This window comes from Bufo bufo, chromosome 9 (assembly GCF_905171765.1).
Source record: "Bufo bufo chromosome 9, aBufBuf1.1, whole genome shotgun sequence".
Lineage (NCBI taxonomy): Eukaryota > Metazoa > Chordata > Amphibia > Anura > Bufonidae > Bufo > Bufo bufo.
Genome location: NC_053397.1, coordinates 226,207,505 through 226,227,782, shown reverse-complemented (window position 1 = coordinate 226,227,782; position 20,278 = coordinate 226,207,505). Strand labels below are relative to the sequence as shown.

At 39.6% G+C, this 20,278-nt stretch overlaps 1 protein-coding gene across 2 annotated transcripts; it reads right to left on the bottom strand.

Moving 5' to 3' along the window:
- Window positions 1-2,780: 2,780 nt before the first annotated feature.
- Window positions 2,781-11,591, bottom strand: LOC120979434 (selenoprotein Pb-like). Of its 2 annotated transcripts, none has more exons than XM_040408200.1 (5): window positions 11,509-11,591; window positions 10,235-10,459; window positions 5,029-5,241; window positions 4,255-4,390; window positions 2,781-3,257 (listed from the first exon to the last, which is right to left on the bottom strand). In XM_040408200.1, the coding sequence occupies exons 2-5, from the start codon at window positions 10,438-10,440 to the stop codon at window positions 2,898-2,900; spliced, it is 915 nt and encodes a 304-aa protein (XP_040264134.1). In that variant the 5' UTR covers window positions 10,441-10,459; window positions 11,509-11,591; the 3' UTR covers window positions 2,781-2,897. The 2 variants fall into 2 exon arrangements, with proteins under 2 accessions (XP_040264134.1, XP_040264133.1); XM_040408199.1 differs by having other exon boundaries at window positions 2,782-3,260.
- Between the last annotated feature and the right edge of the window lie 8,687 nt (window positions 11,592-20,278).

Below are 20,278 nucleotides of genomic sequence, written 5' to 3'. Positions count from 1 at the left end.
CCTATCCTGTGTGATACTGTCTGCTGAGCTGTGTATCTAATCCTATCCTGTGTGATACTGTCTGCTGAGCTGTGTATCTAATCTTTTCCTGTGTGATACAGTCTGCTGAGCTGTGTATCTAATCCTATCATGTGTGATACTGTCTGCTGAGCTGTGTATCTAATCCTGTCCTGTGTGATACTGTCTGCTGAGCTGTGTATCTAATCTTTTCCTGTGTGATACAGTCTGCTGAGCTGTGTATCTAATCCTATCCTGTGTGATACAGTCTGCTGAGCTGTGTATCTAATCCTATCCTGTGTGATACTGTCTGCTGAGCTGTGTATCTAATCCTGTCCTGTGTGATACTGTCTGCTGAGCTGTGTATCTAATCCTGACCTGTGTGATACTGTCTGCTGAGCTGTGTATCTAATCCTATCCTGTGTGATACAGTCTGCTGAGCTGTGTATCTAATCCTATCCTGTGTGATACTGTCTGCTGAGCTGTGTGTCTAATCCTCTCCTGTGTGATACAGTCTGCTGAGCTGTGTATCTAATCCTATCCTGTGTGATACTGTCTGCTGAGCTGTGTATCTAATCCTATCCTGTGTGATACTGCCTGCTGAGCTGTGTATCTAATCCTATCCTGTGTGATACAGCCTGCTGAGCTGTGTATCTAATACTATCCTGTGTGATACAGTCTGCTGAGCTGTGTATCTAATCCTATCCTGTGTGATACTGTCTGCTGAGCTGTGTATCTAATCCCATCCTGTGTGATACTGTCTGCTGAGCTGTGTATCTAATCCTATCCTGTGTGATACTGTCTGCTGAGCTGTGTATCTAATCCTATCCTGTGTGATACTGTCTGCTGAGCTGTGTATCTAATCCTATCCTGTGTGATACTGTCTGCTGAGCTGTGTATCTAATCCTGTCCTGTGTGATACAGTCTGCTGTGCTGTGTATCTAATCCTATCCTGTGTGATACTGTCTGCTGAGCTGTGTATCTAATCCTATCCTGTGTGATACTGTCTCCTGAGCTGTGTATCTAATCCTGTCCTGTGTGATACTGTCTGCTGAGCTGTGTATCTAATCCTATCCTGTGTGATACTGTCTGCTGAGCTGTGTATCTAATCCTGTCCTGTGTGATACTGTCTGCTGAGCTGTGTATCTAATCCTGTCCTGTGTGATACTGTCTGCTGAGCTGTGTATCTAATCCTGTATCTAATTTCCCATAATCTGTTACTGCGGGTGGGATGGTTTTGGGGTGATGACCCCGGGGCGGATCTTCCGTGTGACAGAATACGTCTCTACTGCTCTATAATACTGCCACAGTGTTGCATATATACGACCGCCATGTTGCATTGTACTGAATTCCGGTAATAACCTTTTCTCTCTTGATCAGCGTGCCGTGTCCTGCCGTGGGTTTGAGCCGCTCTTGGTGACCGGGGGCTGCCAGGGTAAGGGCACTTTCACATTAGCGTTTTTCTTTTCCGGCGCTGAGTTCCGTCCTAGAGGCTCAATACTGGAAAATAACGGATCAGGCATATCCCCATGCATTCTGAATGGAGAGAAATCCGCTCAGGATGCATCAGGACGTCTTCAGTTCAGTCACTGAACGGCGTTTTGGACGGAGGAAATACCGCGGCATGCTGCATTATTATCTCCGTCCAAAATCCCGGATCATTGAAATGTATTAGTGCCGGATCCAGCATTAAAAATACCGCAATGCCGGATCCGTCCTTCCGATCTGCGCATGCGCAGACTGGTAAAAATTTAAAAAAATATATATAACGGATCCGTTCTTGCAATGCATTTGTAAGATGTATCTGCATCCGGTTCCGTCTACAAATGCTGTCCGTTTGCTTGCAGATTGACGGATCTGGCGGGCAGTTCCAGTGGGAAAGTAGCCTAAACACTGACTCCTTTGCTACATTGTTTCCTCCCATTTCCTGCCTCGTTACATTTTGCTCTTTTTCTTCCTGTGCGCAGGTGACCGATCACATGACCTGCCTGACCCCTCCTCCTGAAAGTGACCCCAGACCCCCACTTCCCTGATACATGGCACTCACCCAGGAAATGACCCCCAGGGGGCGTCAGGAATGGCTCCTGCTACATTAGTGTGGGGCCCCCTCAGTCTCCATACAAGATATCCTTCCTCCCTCCAGTCGAGCTGGTGCCGCTTATCAGCAGAATCTTCATTTCCACGAGGTTTGAGGGGCCGTCCAGAGCTCACAGGAGCACAGGGGTCTGGATGCTTCACTGCAGCAGGAAACGCTTTCTTATTAGATTGGAGTTCCCCTTTAATTCCATAGTCTTACCCCTCCGATTGTTAGGAAGATATGGACAGTGGAGAAGTTACGGAAAAACATGGAGACGAGAATCTCACCCATGAGGGGGCACATACTTTCCGATTCCTCCCTATAACATGTCTAATGATGACCCTGTGTTTCCACGACAAGTTTCCGAACATTTTTCCAGATTTATTTTATCTTTTTACAGAAATATTTTTTACCAAATTAAAATCATTCCAAATTTTTTAACTACTGAAGTGGCTACTGACTATAGAACGGCCCAGTAATGTCGACCCTGTCTCTGGGGGGCTCCCGTGTGATAGGAAACTCAATCCACACCATGTAACATACAACTATTCCACTGCCCCCCCCCCCCCTCCCCGAAGGGCACCAGGGGCCCCGGCATTGATTTCCATCAGTGATTTTGAGCCAAAACACAGAACAGGAGCAGATCTTTCTCTTATAACTTATATCTGTGGAGGCTGCGATCACTGATGGAAATCACTGACCAAACACTGACGTGTGAATGAGGCTTTAGGGATATTAATGAGTGAGGGGGCGGAGCTGTGACAACCTCTCATTTATTTTCATGACAGGTTGTCACACTAATTACAGAATTATTCCGCGAACACTATGGGTCAGTCTGACTCCTGATTGGTTGATGAGGTTCTCGGTCAGTGATGATTGGTTGATGAGGTTCTCGGTCAGTGATGATTGGTTGATGAGGATCTCGGTCAGTGATGACTGGTTGATGAGGTTCTCGGTCAGTGATGATTGGTTGATGAGGTTCTCGGTCAGTGATGATTGGTTGATGAGGTTCTCCCTTCTTTTGTTGATGGGGTTGATGATTCTGCTCATTGTCGGCTCTATGGTTATTATGATGCTCATTGGCTTTATTTCCATTGTGTTTGTCTTTTCCAGGGCCCGCAGTCCTAGAGTCTGACCGTCGATCTGGATTTACATCTGTGGTAATATTCCCAATGGTTGCATTCTGCTACAAAACATAAAATACAATGTATCTGTACAGCTCTATCATCTCTATATTATATTACTGAGAGGATACAATGTATCTGTACAGCTCTATCATCTCTATATTATATTACTGTGAGGATACAATATATCTGCACAGCTCTATCATCTCTATATTATATTACTATGAGGATACAATGTATCTGCACAGCTCTATCATCTCTGTATTTTATTACTATGAGGATACAATGTATCTGCACAGCTCTATCATCTCTGTATTTTATTACTATGAGGATACAATGTATCTGCACAGCTCTATCATCTCTGTATTTTATTACTATGAGGATACAATGTATCTGCACAGCGCTATCATCTCTGTATTATATCACTATGAGGATACAATGTATCTGCACAGCTCAATCATCTCTGTATTTTATCACTATGAGGATACAATGTATCTGCACAGCTCAATCATCTCTGTATTTTATTACTATGAGGATACAATGTATCTGCACAGCTCTATCATCTCTATATTATATCACTATGAGGATACAATGTATCTGCACAGCTCTATCATCTCTGTATTTTATTACTATGAGGATACAATGTATCTGCACAGCTCTATCATCTCTGTATTTTATTACTATGAGGATACAATGTATCTGCACAGCTCTATCATCTCTAAACTACTACGAGGATACAATGGCCCATATTTGCTCTTTTGTTTGCTGCATTTTGTACCGGTCCGCACAATTTGGTAGAAAAAGTTGCATCCAGTGCAGACAGTTTTTTTGCTGCGCTTGTTGTGGGATGTTGGAAAAGGAGACAAGCCCTAAAATGTTACTTTTTGCACCAAAATGAAACAGAATTTTCGGAAAGAAACCAACTAAAGGTTGTCTTTTAATCTTCTAGAAGCAGCGGATTCCTCATACGACCTGCACTGTGATGAATCTACACGTCTGGGCGCTTGGATCAGCTCCGCGCATTACATTTATGGTGATAAATTAATAAAATTTTACCATTTGAGTGACATTTGCGTAAAAGCTGCAATTCTGACAAAAATCTTCATAATAGGTGGAGATGATGGCGGCTTCCACATAGGGAAAGTGGAGGTAGCTGAGAGGGAGGCGGATATGGAAGGTGAGGCGGCCGCACCTGTGAAGCACAAACACGATCATCGTCATTACAGAGCGTTCAGGAGTATGGAGGACGTGGGGGAGCGGATAGCCCCGAGCATCCACATCTAGTACTCAGAGGGAACGATGGAAGGGATTTTTAGATTTTTGGGGATGATGCTCCTCTGTGATATCGGGAGTCCAGTCCCTGCATAGTCCTCGGAGCATATACTTGGAAAGAGAGAAAAGAAGTGGGCCCAGCCAGACTGGAGGGCGCCAACTCTGTATGAAGAAAACTAAATAGGAGAATATAGTAATGTCTAATAGGAATCAAAATACATAGTGGGGATCAGATAACACCTTAAAACATATCAAAAGATAAAAACAAGGTAAAACCAAGAAAATCTGTGTCATGACTCACTTCACGGGGGGAGATAGTCTAGACTCTATGGAATAAACTCAAGACACCCATAGGCATAACTCCCCGGCCGCCAGGATCGCATGTAGAACCGCAGGAAGAGGCCGCAGTCACCAAGTGGGTGCGTCAGGAAACTTCCCCTTTATTGAATCGAGGCTCAACGCGTTTCGGGGGCTATGCAGTGTCCCCCTTCTTCGGGAGCAATAACATAGGACATACATAGTCCTCGGAGGCCATGTCTGGGAGTTGCTGTCACCCACCTGTCATAGATCAGGAAGTCGTCCTTGTTTCCGTCCAGGATCTTCCACACGTCCTCCTGGTTGGGGAGCTGCTGGTACACGGGGATCCCCGCCGGCGCTCTCCTCTTCAGCTCCGGGAGCATGAGCTTAGACAGGAAGCTCTGGTCATTGACAATCACGTAACTTATGTTCGTGAGACCCCGACCGACCAGCTTATCGCGTAGCGGACCCATACTGAAAGACAAAAACACCGCTAAATCTCTATTACACCTCATGAGTCAGATCATCCTCATTTCCAGGATCTTTGCTTGTTGTCACTGAATGAAAACCTGTCCAGTTCTACTCCTGCTCAGTGGTGTAGATATCATGGTATGGGGCCCCTGGGTAAAGGGGGCCTAATGCAGGTTGCGTGTTATGTCCCATGTACAGGCAGTGGGATCATGAAATGGACCGACAGGAAAGAAATGTGGAGGCGAGTCTGCCCCCCGGTGGCCACATTCCAGTACAACACCCAGGACAGTCCTGCTTCCTGCTACCACCGATCTGTAGAAATGTCACTAGCACTAGGCCTCTTGGACACGAACGTGTGCGCCCCGTGGTCGTGCTGCAGACGCATATGCACGAGCACAGTCCGTGGAGCAGCCGTTTAATGGGTCCGCGATTCGGCCGATCCGCAAAATGATAGGACATGTTCTATCTTTTTGCGGAACGGAAGTGCAGGACGAAACCCCATGGAAGCACTCCGTAGTGCTTCTGAAGGGTTCAGTTCCGTGCTTCCGTTCCGCACCATTCCGCATCTCCGGATTTGCGGACCCGTTGAGGTGAATGGGTCCGCATCCGTGATGATGCGGAATGCCCACGGAACGGCACCCGTGTATTGCGGATCCGCAAATGCGGTCCGCAATACGGCAACGGGGCGCACACGTTCGTGTGCAAGAGGCCTTACTGTGAGGGTTCATGCACACGACCGTATGTATTTTGCGGTTCGCAAAAAAAAACGGATCAGCAAAAAATACAGATGACGTCCTTGTGCATTCCGTATTTTGCAGAACGTAATGCGGACAATAATAGGAAAAGTTCAATTTTTTTGCGGAACTGACATACGGAAATGGAAGGCACATGGAGTAACTTCCATTTTTTTCCGGACCCATTGAAATGAATGGTTTCACATACAGTCCGCAAAAAAAAAAAAAAACTTAAACAAAATACATGAGTGTGCATGAGCCCTAACATCGAAGTACACAGAGAATATCACTCCCATCATCCCTGTCCCTAGATGCTCACCATGTAATTTCCCTATATTACACACAGTATCACTCCCATCATCCCTGTCCCTAGACGCTCACCATGTAATTTCCCCATATTACACACAGTATCACTCCCATCATCCCTGTCCCTAGACGCTCACCATGTAATTTCCCCATATTACACACAGTATCACTCCCATCATCCCTGTCCCTAGACGCTCACCATGTAATTTCCCTATATTACACACAGTATCACTCCCATCATCCCTGTCCCTAGACACTCACCATGTAATTTCCCCATATTACACACAGTATCACTCCCATCATCCCTGTCCCTAGACGCTCACCATGTAATTTCCCTATATTACACACAGTATCACTCCCATCATCCCTGTCCCTAGACGCTCACCATGTAATTTCCCTATATTACACACAGTATCACTCCCATCATCCCTGTCCCTAGACACTCACCATGTAATTTCCCCATATTACACACAGTATCACTCCCATCATCCCTGTCCCTAGACGCTCACCATGTAATTTCCCTATATTACACACAGTATCACTCCCATCATCCCTGTCCCTAGACGCTCACCATGTAATTTCCCTATATTACACACAGTATCACTCCCATCATCCCTGTCCCTAGACGCTCACCATGTAATTTCCCCATATTACACACAGTATCACTCCCATCATCCCTGTCCCTAGACGCTCACCATGTAATTTCCCTATATTACACACAGTATCACTCCCATCATCCCTGTCCCTAGACGCTCACCATGTAATTTCCCTATATTACACACAGTATCACTCCCATCATCCCTGTCCCTAGACGCTCACCATGTAATTTCCCCATATTACACACAGTATCACTCCCATCATCCCTGTCCCTAGACGCTCACCATGTAATTTCCCTATATTACACACAGTATCACTCCCATCATCCCTGTCCCTAGACGCTCACCATGTAATTTCCCCATATTACACACAGTATCACTCCCATCATCCCTGTCCCTAGACGCTCACCATGTAATTTCCCCATATTACACACAGTATCACTCCCATCATCCCTGTCCCTAGACGCTCACCATGTAATTTCCCTATATTACACACAGTATCACTCCCATCATCCCTGTCCCTAGACGCTCACCATGTAATTTCCCATATTACACACAGTATCACTCCCATCATCCCTGTCCCTAGACGCTCACCATGTAATTTTCCCATATTACACACAGTATCACTCCCATCATCCCTGTCCCTAGACGCTCACCATGTAATTTCCCCATATTACACACAGTATCACTCCCATCATCCCTGTCCCTAGACGCTCACCATGTAATTTCCCTATATTACACACAGTATCACTCCCATCATCCCTGTCCCTAGACGCTCACCATGTAATTTCCCCATATTACACACAGTATCACTCCCATCATCCCTGTCCCTAGACGCTCACCGTGTAATTTCCCCATATTACACACAGTATCACTCCCATCATCCCTGTCCCTAGACGCTCACCGTGTAATTTCCCCATATTACACACAGTATCACTCCCATCATCCCTGTCCCTAGACGCTCACCGTGTAATTTCCCCATATTACACACAGTATCACTCCCATCATCCCTGTCCCTAGACGCTCACCATGTAATTTCCCCATATTACACACAGTATCACTCCCATCATCCCTGTCCCTAGACGCTCACCATGTAATTTCCCCATATTACACACAGTATCACTCCCATCATCCCTGTCCCTAGACGCTCACCATGTAATTTCCCCATATTACACACAGTATCACTCCCATCATCCCTGTCCCTAGACGCTCACCATGTAATTTCCCCATATTACACACAGTATCACTCCCATCATCCCTGTCCCTAGACGCTCACCATGTAATTTCCCTATATTACACACAGTATCACTCCCATCATCCCTGTCCCTAGACGCTCACCATGTAATTTCCCTATATTACACACAGTATCACTCCCATCATCCCTGTCCCTAGACGCTCACCATGTAATTTCCCTATATTACACACAGTATCACTCCCATCATCCCTGTCCCTAGACGCTCACCATGTAATTTCCCTATATTACACACAGTATCACTCCCATCATCCCTGTCCCTAGACGCTCACCATGTAATTTCCCTATATTACACACAGTATCACTCCCATCATCCCTGTCCCTAGACGCTCACCATGTAATTTCCCTATATCACACACAGTATCACTCCCATCATCCCTGTCCCTAGACGCTCACCATGTAATTTCCCTATATTACACACAGTATCACTCCCATCATCCCTGTCCCTAGACGCTCACCATGTAATTTCCCTATATTACACACAGTATCACTCCCATCATCCCTGTCCCTAGACGCTCACCATGTAATTTCCCTATATTACACACAGTATCACTCCCATCATCCCTGTCCCTAGACGCTCACCATGTAATTTCCCTATATCACACACAGTATCACTCCCATCATCCCTGTCCCTAGACGCTCACCATGTAATTTCCCTATATTACACACAGTATCACTCCCATCATCCCTGTCCCTAGACGCTCACCATGTAATTTCCCCATATTACACACAGTATCACTCCCATCATCCCTGTCCCTAGACGCTCACCATGTAATTTCCCTATATTACACACAGTATCACTCCCATCATCCCTGTCCCTAGACGCTCACCATGTAATTTCCCTATATTACACACAGTATCACTCCCATCATCCCTGTCCCTAGACGCTCACCATGTAATTTCCCTATATTACACACAGTATCACTCCCATCATCCCTGTCCCTAGACGCTCACCATGTAATTTCCCTATATTACACACAGTATCACTCCCATCATCCCTGTCCCTAGACGCTCACCATGTAATTTCCCTATATTACACACAGTATCACTCCCATCATCCCTGTCCCTAGACGCTCACCATGTAATTTCCCTATATTACACACAGTATCACTCCCATCATCCCTGTCCCTAGACGCTCACCATGTAATTTCCCCATATTACACACAGTATCACTCCCATCATCCCTGTCCCTAGACGCTCACCATGTAATTTCCCTATATTACACACAGTATCACTCCCATCATCCCTGTCCCTAGACGCTCACCATGTAATTTCCCCATATTACACACAGTATCACTCCCATCATCCCTGTCCCTAGACGCTCACCATGTAATTTCCCTATATTACACACAGTATCACTCCCATCATCCCTGTCCCTAGACGCTCACCATGTAATTTCCCTATATTACACACAGTATCACTCCCATCATCCCAGTCTAATCTCTCACAGTACATCAGTCCTTTTACCTCTGTTCCCAGAAGCTCACAATCTGATCTATTGCAGGGTATCACTCCCATCATCCCTGATCCCAGGAGCTCTTGATTTAACCCCTCACACTGATTAGGGGGGGTCGCAGAGGACTCATTGTATGACCCTCCCCCCAGGGCATGAAGATCCCATATGATGTGTGCTGGGCATCGACTTCTCGCCAGGGTTATACGTGTCCGCGCTGCTGCGTCGTTCCGGGTCTGCCGCCGGCGCTGATGGTAAATACGACCTTTGGCCGGCTAATATTTACACTAAAAATTTCCAGTGAAAAGACAACAATCAAAGTTGTGTGTGTGCGGCTCCGCCGGGCGTCAGCGGACTCTGCTGCAGACCGCCATTAACAGGAGTCAGATGTTCCGGATTGTCAGATGGCAACACTTGCAGTAAAATTCCACTAATCCGCAATCAGTTTGACAGGAAAGATATTGGGTGTCCTCCAGCGGGATGGGTGGCTCCTGTCCCCTCTACAGACATAGGGTCATCCTGTCTGGTCACCCACTGGGTGGCGGACCTACCGCCCGTGACAAGCGGCACCGGATGGCGGTACATGCTTCATCCAGACTTGGTGCAGTACAACAATGGCGCTTATTTCCCGTCACACTTCTAGAACCGGACTTACCTGGCAGCCTGGACGAGGCAGAAACTGCAGCTGGCCTGTAGAAGTGCGACCACTGTCACCTGACCCACCGACCGCCCCATGGGCTCCTCGTCCGCGATGCTCCAGTGAGGCGGCGACCTACAAAACGATGTCTCATTGTCTGCCGAGGAGACCACAGCCAAGAGCCCCAGGAGGGAGGCGGTAAAAAGTGCGGGGCCCCTCATCATGGAGACCGGAACCTCAAACCTGGAAGAAAAGGAATCCAGTGACGCAGATTATGGCGTCTGTTTTTTTCAGATGTCTCAGGTTGGAAGGGAATGGGGATCATTCACACGTAACTGCCAGCTGCGTGTCATTTCCAGGCACATACCTGAGCTTCATCTCCGCGCCCCGTAACCGTATTACAGCGAGTGCAGCTACGTAACATACATTGCACGCGGCGGGTGCGGGTGAACATGCAGAAGGTACAGAGGAATTTCTGTGCGTTTCTGCATCTAAAACCGCATGTGTTAGGCCTCTTTTTTTTCCGTTTACATTCTGTTTTTTGCGTTCCGTATACGGAACCATTCATTTCAATGGATCCGCAAAAATATGGCTTTTTCAGTATTTTGTAGTCCACAAAAAATACAGATGACGTCCGTGTGCATTCCGTTTTTTTGCCCCTGATAGAACAGTCCTATCCTTGTCCGTTATGCCGGCAATAATAGGACATGTTCTATCTTTGATCAAAACAGAAAAACGGAAATACGGAAACAGAATGCATACAGAGCACATTCATTGTTGTTTTTTTTGCAAAACCATTGAAATGAATGGTTCCGTATACGGACCGTATACAGAACGCAAAAAATGTCTGTGTGAATGAGCCCTTCTGCTGTGTTTTTTCTCTACGTGAGAATCTGCAAGGAAAAAACGCGCGTAATCGGCAAGGTGTGCAGGCGGCCTAAGACAACACAAGTACAACTGCAGGGAAGGGAAAATATCATATTTAAAAAAACAATAAATGATTTAAAAAACCTAAAGAAGCAACAAATAAATAAAAATGAAAACGTCCCCATTGCGGCCTGTACTGTGATGTTAGAGGCGGTTCTCGTGCTTCTGCGCCACGTGTCGCGCTCTGCGGTAACAGAGGTGACATTTACAGAATATTCAGAATATTTTCTGAAGCCGCAACGTTTGATTTCATTTTGCAGAAAAAGTTTTTTTTCATTTATGTGGAGAAAATGCAGTAAAGAAGTGAAGAGCGCGGAGATGACAGCGTCCCCCCCCCCCCCCCCCGCCCGATCCCCTCTGCTCACCCACAGTCCGCTCTGCTGCTCCTCCAGCTGCAGTGTATGGCACAGTCTGCGCAGGGTCTCGGACTTTATCCCCAGAGGAAGCCCCCACCCCCTCCACATCATGAAGGACATTCGGTCCCCGAGCCAGGACTGCCCAGGGGCCAGGAGGCAGGTGGAGGGGCCTCTACTGACCTGGCGGAATCTGTGGTCAAGTGTCACAAGGAAACTCACACACATTCCATATCAATACTATACACTGCACAGTATACAATAATACTATACACTGCACATTATACAATAATACCATACACTGCACAGTATACAATAATACCATACACTGCACAGTATACAATAATACTATATACTGCACAGTATACTATAATACTATACACTGCACAGTATACAATAATACTATACACTGCACAGTATACTATAATACTATATACTGCACAGTATACAATAATACTATACACTGCACAGTATACTATAATACTATACACTGCACATTATACAATAATACTATATACTGCACATTATACAATAATACCATACACTGCACAGTATACAATAATACTATATACTGCACAGTATACTATAATACTATACACTGCACAGTATACAATAATACTATACACTGCACAGTATACTATAATACTATATACTGCACAGTATACAATAATACTATACACTGCACAGTATACTATAATACTATACACTGCACATTATACAATAATACTATATACTGCACATTATACAATAATACCATACACTGCACAGTATACAATAATACCATACACTGCACAGTATACAATAATACTATACACTGCACAGTATACTATAATACTATACACTGCACAGTATACAATAATACTATACACTGCACAGTATACTATAATACTATATACTGCACATTATACAATAATACTATATACTGCACAGTATACAATAATACTATACACTGCACAGTATACTATAATACTATACACTGCACAGTATACTATAATACTATACACTGCACAGTATACAATAATACTATACACTGCACAGTATACTATAATACTATATACTGCACATTATACAATAATACTATATACTGCACAGTATACTATAATACTATACACTGCACAGTATACAATAATACTATACACTGCACAGTATACTATAATACTATATACTGCACATTATACAATAATACTATATACTGCACAGTATACAATAATACTATATACTGCACAGTATACTATAATACTATATACTGCACAGTATACTATAATACTATACACTGCACAGTATACAATAATACTATACACTGCACAGTATACTATAATACTATACACTGCACAGTATACTATAATACTATATACTGCACATTATACAATAATACTATATACTGCACAGTATACAATAATACTATACACTGCACAGTATACAATAATACTATACACTGCACAGTATACTATAATACTATATACTGCACATTATACAATAATACTATATACTGCACAGTATACAATAATACTATATACTGCACAGTATACTATAATACTATACACTGCACAGTATACAATAATACTATACACTGCACAGTATACTATAATACTATATACTGCACATTATACAATAATACTATATACTGCACAGTATACAATAATACTATACACTGCACAGTATACAATAATACTATACACTGCACAGTATACAATAATACTATACACTGCACAGTATACTATAATACTATATACTGCACAGTATACTATAATACTATATACTGCACAGTATACAATAATACTATATACTGCACAGTATACAATAATACTATATACTGCACAGTATACAATAATACTATATACTGCACAGTATACAATAATACTATACACTGCACAGTATACAATAATACTATACACTGCACAGTATACAATAATACTATACACTGCACAGTATACAATAATACTATACACTGCACAGTATACAATAATACTATACACTGCACAGTATACAATAATACTATACACTGCACAGTATACAATAATACAGTATACTGCACAGTATACAATAATACTATATACTGCACAGTATACAATAATACTATATACTGCACAGTATACAATAATACTATATACTGCACATTATACAATAATACTATATACTGCACATTATACAATAATACTATATACTGCACAGTATACAATAATACTATATACTGCACAGTATACAATAATACTATACACTGCACATTATACAATAATACTATACACTGCACAGTATACAATAATACTATACACTGCACAGTATACAATAATACTATATACTGCACAGTATACAATAATACTATATACTGCACATTATACAATAATACTATACACTGCACAGTATACAATAATACTATACACTGCACAGTATACAATAATACTATACACTGCACAGTATACAATAATACTATACACTGCACAGTATACAATAATACTATACACTGCACAGTATACAATAATACTATACACTGCACAGTATACAATAATACTATACACTGCACAGTATACAATAATACTATACACTGCACAGTATACAATAATACTATATACTGCACAGTATACAATAATACTATATACTGCACAGTATACAATAATACTATATACTGCACATTATACAATAATACTATACACTGCACAGTATACAATAATACTATATACTGCACAGTATACAATAATACTATATACTGCACAGTATACAATAATACTATACACTGCACAGTATACAATAATACTATACACTGCACAGTATACAATAATACTATACACTGCACAGTATACAATAATACTATACACTGCACAGTATACAATAATACTATATACTGCACAGTATACAATAATACTATATACTGCACAGTATACAATAATACTATATACTGCACAGTATACAATAATACTATATACTGCACATTATACAATAATACTATATACTGCACATTATACAATAATACTATATACTGCACAGTATACAATAATACTATATACTGCACAGTATACAATAATACTATACACTGCACATTATACAATAATACTATACACTGCACAGTATACAATAATACTATATACTGCACAGTATACAATAATACTATACACTGCACAGTATACAATAATACTATACAGGGAGTGCAGAATTATTAGGCAAGTTGTATTTTTGAGGATTAATTTTATTATTGAACAACAACCATGTTCTCAATGAACCCAAAAAACTCATTAATATCAAAGCTGAATATTTTTGGAAGTAGTTTTTAGTTTGTTTTTAGTTTTAGCTATTTTAGGGGGATATCTGTGTGTGCAGGTGACTATTACTGTGCATAATTATTAGGCAACTTAACAAAAAACAAATATATACCCATTTCAATTATTTATTTTTACCAGTGAAACCAATATAACATCTCAACATTCACAAATATACATTTCTGACATTCAAAAACAAAACAAAAACAAATCAGTGACCAATATAGCCACCTTTCTTTGCAAGGACACTCAAAAGCCTGCCATCCATGGATTCTGTCAGTGTTTTGATCTGTTCACCATCAACATTGCGTGCAGCAGCAACCACAGCCTCCCAGACACTGTTCAGAGAGGTGTACTGTTTTCCCTCCTTGTAAATCTCACATTTGATGATGGACCACAGGTTCTCAATGGGGTTCAGATCAGGTGAACAAGGAGGCCATGTCATTAGATTTTCTTCTTTTATACCCTTTCTTGCCAGCCACGCTGTGGAGTACTTGGACGCGTGTGATGGAGCATTGTCCTGCATGAAAATCATGTTTTTCTTGAAGGATGCAGACTTCTTCCTGTACCACTGCTTGAAGAAGGTGTCTTCCAGAAACTGGCAGTAGGACTGGGAGTTGAGCTTGACTCCATCCTCAACCCGAAAAGGCCCCACAAGCTCATCTTTGATGATACCAGCCCAAACCAGTACTGCACCTCCACCTTGCTGGCGTCTGAGTCGGACTGGAGCTCTCTGCCCTTTACCAATCCAGCCACGGGCCCATCCATCTGGCCCATCAAGACTCACTCTCATTTCATCAGTCCATAAAACCATAGAAAAATCAGTCTTGAGATATTTCTTGGCCCAGTCTTGACGTTTCAGCTTGTGTGTCTTGTTCAGTGGTGGTCGTCTTTCAGCCTTTCTTACCTTGGCCATGTCTCTGAGTATTGCACACCTTGTGCTTTTGGGCACTCCAGTGATGTTGCAGCTCTGAAATATGGCCAAACTGGTGGCAAGTGGCATCTTGGCAGCTGCACGCTTGACTTTTCTCAGTTCATGGGCAGTTATTTTGCGCCTTGGTTTTTCCACACGCTTCTTGCGACCCTGTTGACTATTTTGAATGAAACGCTTGATTGTTCGATGATCACGCTTCAGAAGCTTTGCAATTTTAAGAGTGCTGCATCCCTCTGCAAGATATCTCACTATTTTTGACTTTTCTGAGCCTATCAAGTCCTTCTTTTGACCCATTTTGCCAAAGGAAAGGAAGTTGCCTAATAATTATGCACACCTGATATAGGGTGTTGATGTCATTAGACCACACCCCTTCTCATTACAGAGATGCACATCACCTAATATGCTTAATTGGTAGTAGGCTTTCGAGCCTATACAGCTTGGAGTAAGACAACATGCATAAAGAGGATGATGTGGTCAAAGTACTCATTTGCCTAATAATTCTGTACAGGGTGTATACTGCACAGTATACTATAATACTATACACTGCACAGTATACTATAATACTATACACTGCACAGTATACAATAATACTATACACTGCACAGTATACAATAATACTATACACTGCACAGTATACAATAATACTATACACTGCACATTATACAATAATACTATATACTGCACAGTATACTATAATACTATACACTGCACAGTATACAATAATACTATACACTGCACAGTATACAATAATACTATACACTGCACAGTATACAATAATACTATACACTGCACAGTATACAATAATACTATACACTGCACATTATACAATAATACTATATACTGCACATTATACAATAATACTATATACTGCACATTATACAATAATACTATATACTGCACAGTATACAATAATACTATATACTGCACAGTATACAATAATACTATACACTGCACAGTATACAATAATACTATACACTGCACAGTATACTATAATACTATATACTGCACAGTATACAATAATACTATACACTGCACAGTATACAATAATACTATACACTGCACATTATACTATAATACTATATACTGCACAGTATACAATAATACTATACACTGCACAGTATACAATAATACTATACACTGCACAGTATACAATAATACTATACACTGCACATTATACAATAATACTATATACTGCACAGTATACAATAATACTATACACTGCACAGTATACAATAATACTATACACTGCACAGTATACTATAATACTATATACTGCACAGTATACAATAATACTATACACTGCACAGTATACAATAATACTATACACGGCACATTATACTATAATACTATATACTGCACAGTATACAATAATACTATACACTGCACATTATACAATAATACTATATACTGCACAGTATACTATAATACTATACACTGCACAGTATACAATAATACTATATACTGCACAGTATACTATAATACTATACACTGCACAGTATACTATAATACTATACACTGCACAGTATACAATAATACTATACACTGCACAGTATACAATAATACTATATACTGCACAGTATACTATAATACTATACACTGCACAGTATACTATAATACTATACACTGCACAGTATACAATAATACTATACACTGCACAGTATACAATAATACTATACACTGCACAGTATACAATAATACTATACACTGCACATTATACAATAATACTATATACTGCACAGTATACTATAATACTATACACTGCACAGTATACAATAATACTATACACTGCACAGTATACAATAATACTATACACTGCACAGTATACAATAATACTATACACTGCACAGTATACAATAATACTATACACTGCACATTATACAATAATACTATATACTGCACATTATACAATAATACTATATACTGCACATTATACAATAATACTATATACTGCACAGTATACAATAATACTATATACTGCACAGTATACAATAATACTATACACTGCACAGTATACAATAATACTATACACTGCACAGTATACTATAATACTATATACTGCACAGTATACAATAATACTATACACTGCACAGTATACAATAATACTATACACTGCACATTATACTATAATACTATATACTGCACAGTATACAATAATACTATACACTGCACAGTATACAATAATACTATACACTGCACAGTATACAATAATACTATACACTGCACATTATACAATAATACTATATACTGCACAGTATACAATAATACTATACACTGCACAGTATACAATAATACTATACACTGCACAGTATACTATAATACTATATACTGCACAGTATACAATAATACTATACACTGCACAGTATACAATAATACTATACACTGCACATTATACTATAATACTATATACTGCACAGTATACAATAATACTATACACTGCACAGTATACAATAATACTATACACTGCACAGTATACAATAATACTATACACTGCACATTATACTATAATACTATACACTGCACAGTAAACAATAATACTATATACTGCACAGTATACAATAATACTATACACTGCACAGTATACAATAATACTATACACTGCACAGTATACAATAATACTATACACTGCACAGTATACAATAATACTATACACTGCACATTATACAATAATACTATACACTGCACAGTATACAATAATACTATATACTGCACAGTATACAATAATACTATACACTGCACAGTATACAATAATACTATACACTGCACAGTATACAATAATACTATACACTGCACAGTATACAATAATACTATATACTGCACAGTATACAATAATACTATACACTGCACATTATACAATAATACTATACACTGCACAGTATACAATAATACTATATACTGCACAGTATACAATAATACTATACACTGCACAGTATACAATAATACTATACACTGCACAGTATACAATAATACTATACACTGCACAGTATACAATAATACTATATACTGCACAGTATACAATAATACTATATACTGCACATTATACAATAATACTATACACTGCACAGTATACAATAATACGATATACTGCACAGTATACAATAATACTATATACTGCACAGTATACAATAATACTATACACTGCACCAGTATACAATAATACTATACACTGCACAGTATACAATAATACTATATACTGCACAGTATACAATAATACTATACACTGCACAGTATACAATAATACTATACACTGCACAGTATACAATAATACTATATACTGCACAGTATACAATAATACTATATACTGCACATTATACAATAATACTATACACTGCACAGTATACAATAATACTATACACTGCACAGTATACAATAATACTATACACTGCACAGTATACAATAATACTATACACTGCACAGTATACAATAATACTATACACTGCACAGTATACAATAATACTATATACTGCACAGTATACAATAATACTATATACTGCACAGTATACAATAATACTATATACTGCACAGTATACAATAATACTATACACTGCACAGTATACAATAATACTATATACTGCACAGTATACAATAATACTATATACTGCACAGTATACAATAATACTATATACTGCACATTATACAATAATACTATATACTGCACATTATACAATAATACTATATACTGCACAGTATACAATAATACTATATACTGCACAGTATACAATAATACTATACACTGCACAGTATACAATAATACTATATACTGCACAGTATACAATAATACTATACACTGCACAGTATACAATAATACTATATACTGCACAGTATACAATAATACTATATACTGCACATTATACAATAATACTATATACTGCACATTATACTATAATACTATATACTGCACATTATACAATAATACTATATACTGCACATTATACAATAATACTAAATACTGCACAGTATACAATAATACTATATACTGCACATTATACAATAATACTATATACTGCACATTATACAATAATACTAAATACTGCACAGTATACAATAATACTATATACTGCACAGTATACAATAATACTATACACTGCACAGTATACAATAATACTATATACTGCACAGTATACAATAATACTATACACTGCACAGTATACAATAATACTATATACTGCACAGTATACAATAATACTATATACTGCACATTATACAATAATACTATATACTGCACATTATACAATAATACTATACACTGCACATTATACAATAATACTATATACTGCACAGTATACAATAATACTATATACTGCACATTATACAATAATACTATATACTGCACATTATACAATAATACTATATACTGCACATTATAAAATAATACTATATACTGCACAGTATACAATAATACTATATACTGCACATTATACAATAATACTATATACTGCACAGTATACAATAATACTATATACTGCACAGTATACAATAATACTATATACTGCACAGTATACAATAATACTATACACTGCACAGTATACTATAATACTATATACTGCACATTATACAATAATACTATACACTGCACATTATACAATAATACTATATACTG